General features: G+C 70.7%; 1 protein-coding gene across 1 annotated transcript in view; it reads left to right on the top strand.

Annotated features, from left to right (window-relative positions):
* The first annotated feature begins 1,512 nt into the window (after positions 1-1,512).
* LOC103906205 (heat shock protein beta-7-like) overlaps positions 1,513-2,010 on the top strand; it is a 1,778-nt gene continuing 1,280 nt past the window's right edge. Inside the window, exon 1 of the mRNA XM_009288073.1 lies at positions 1,513-1,654. Within this exon, the coding sequence (XP_009286348.1) occupies positions 1,513-1,654 (142 nt within the window). The remainder of the gene's footprint in view (positions 1,655-2,010) is intronic.

The following is a 2,010-nucleotide window of genomic DNA, read 5'->3' as shown; positions in this document are numbered from 1 at the left end:
GGGTGGGGGCCGGGTGGGCATGGGCCCCCAGGCTGGGGGCTTTGGGCCACCAGCGACAGCATCCCCAAGCCAATCCCACAGTGGGGGATTCAGCCCAGCCAGGGCCCCCCAAGTCTGCCGTGGGGCAACGCGGGGTGGAGAGAGGGGGGAGGCGGCAGGTCCTGGGACCGACATCCCCGTCCCCGAGTCACTCACCCCTAGCAGGGAACCAAGTGCCTACACGAAGGGCGACCCGCCCCCGGGGCTGGCACGGAGAGACTGCGGGGCCGGGTGGGGGCCGGGTGGGCATGGGCCCCCAGGCTGGGGGCTTTGGGCCACCAGCGACAGCATCCCCAAGCCAATCCCACAGTGGGGGAAGCCAGGGAGCCAGGGCCCCCCAAGTCTGCCGTGGGGCAACGCGGGGTGGGGGAGGGGGGAGGCGGCAGGTCCTGGGACCGACATCCCCGTCCCCGCACCCCTAGCCAAGTCTGCCGTGGGGCAACGCGGGGTGGAGAGAGGGGGGAGGCGGCAGGTCCTGGGACCGACATCCCCGTCCCCGAGTCACTCACCCCTAGCAGGGAACCAAGTGCCTACACGAAGGGCGACCAGCCCCCCCGTCCTGGCCAGGGGTAGCACCCTGGCTCGGGGTCCCCCCAGGGCCACGCCGGGGGTCCGGGCACACTGTTTGGGGGAGGAATGCCAGTTTTTGCCAATGCTTGCGCCCCCCTTCCCGCATGGCACGTGTTCTCGTGGGGCTGCTCGCCCGCTGCATGCTGCTCCTTGCCCAGCCCGGCCACAGCTCTCCCTGGCCCAGCACCCCGGGGTGCCCTGAGCACCTGCTGCGCCCCTGTTCCCACGCCCCCCCAGCACCCCCCCATCAACCTCTACCCAGCACAGCACCCGTTCCCCCTCCCTGCCATGGGGTGCCTGGCACAGGGCTGGGTCCCCTCTCCCTGCATGGCCAAGCTGTGAGAGGGTGCAGGGACCAGCAGGCCCGACGCCACGCCAATGGGCTCCCTGCCACCTACCACCATCCCTTTCCAGGGACAGTGGATGCTCCCCACGGCTCTGGGACATGCTGGGGGTACGGGGTGCCTGCAGTTGGGTGGGGGGCTTTGCTCTGCGTGTGTGCGTGTGCACACCTGGGAGTGTATGTGCATGTGCACGCGTGTGCATACCCGCAGGAGCTGCCCCGCGCTCCGCTGTGGCGGTACCCGTGGGGTGCCCACAGCCTGGCACCCCCTCCTCCATCCCGCCAGGTCTCGAATAAAGTACATCGTGCAAGTGCTGCGCAGGGCGCCTCTTCTTGTGGGTGGGGGGCACCTCCTCCCCGGTGGTCCGGGGCGGGTGGCAGGTCGGCGGTGGCAGCGGCACTCCCCCCCGCCAGGTCCCTGCAGGGTGACGGTGAGGCCTCGGCCCTTATCTCGCATTCCTGGGGCCGGGGTGCCTAATTATGGGCATCTGGCGGTGGTGGCAGGCGGCTGGCCCCCTCCCTGCGGCCGGGGCCTTGGGGGGGCGCGGATGGTAGGCGCCATGGCCTCGCTCGGCTCAGCCTCTGCGTACCGTGCCGAACGCATCGGCGCCTATGGCCAGGGGCATGGCGAGCCCCGCTTCCAGGGCGATCGGCGGCACGGCCCCTTTGGGGCACGGGCACATGAGGCCTTCGGGTACCCAGGTACCGGGGATGGGGGGTGGGGGTGCCTGCTACCCCAGGGAGGGCTCCCCCAAGGGTTATCCAGCTGCCCTGTGCCTGGGCACAGTGTGGGACCTGCCCAGCGCAGACCAGGGGGGCTGGGGGGAGCCCCAACTGCCCCCCATGTGCCCCATGGCTCTCTGGACTGTCCTCCAACCCTCTCCCCCCAGTCCTTTTGTGCCCCCCTCCAAGTCCCTGGTATCCCCAGTGTCCCTGCTATCCCCAGGCCCACCGTGCCCCCAGCTCCCTCCTCCCCAGACCCTTCTGAGCCTCCCCGTGCCCCCAGACCCCTCCATGTCCCTTCCCACCCCTCCCACACCTTCCTCGCTGGCCCTATG

This window comes from Aptenodytes forsteri, unplaced genomic scaffold, assembly GCF_000699145.1.
Source record: "Aptenodytes forsteri isolate BGI_AS27 unplaced genomic scaffold, ASM69914v1 Scaffold72, whole genome shotgun sequence".
Classification (NCBI taxonomy): domain Eukaryota; kingdom Metazoa; phylum Chordata; class Aves; order Sphenisciformes; family Spheniscidae; genus Aptenodytes; species Aptenodytes forsteri.
This window is presented reverse-complemented; position numbering and strand designations above follow the sequence as displayed.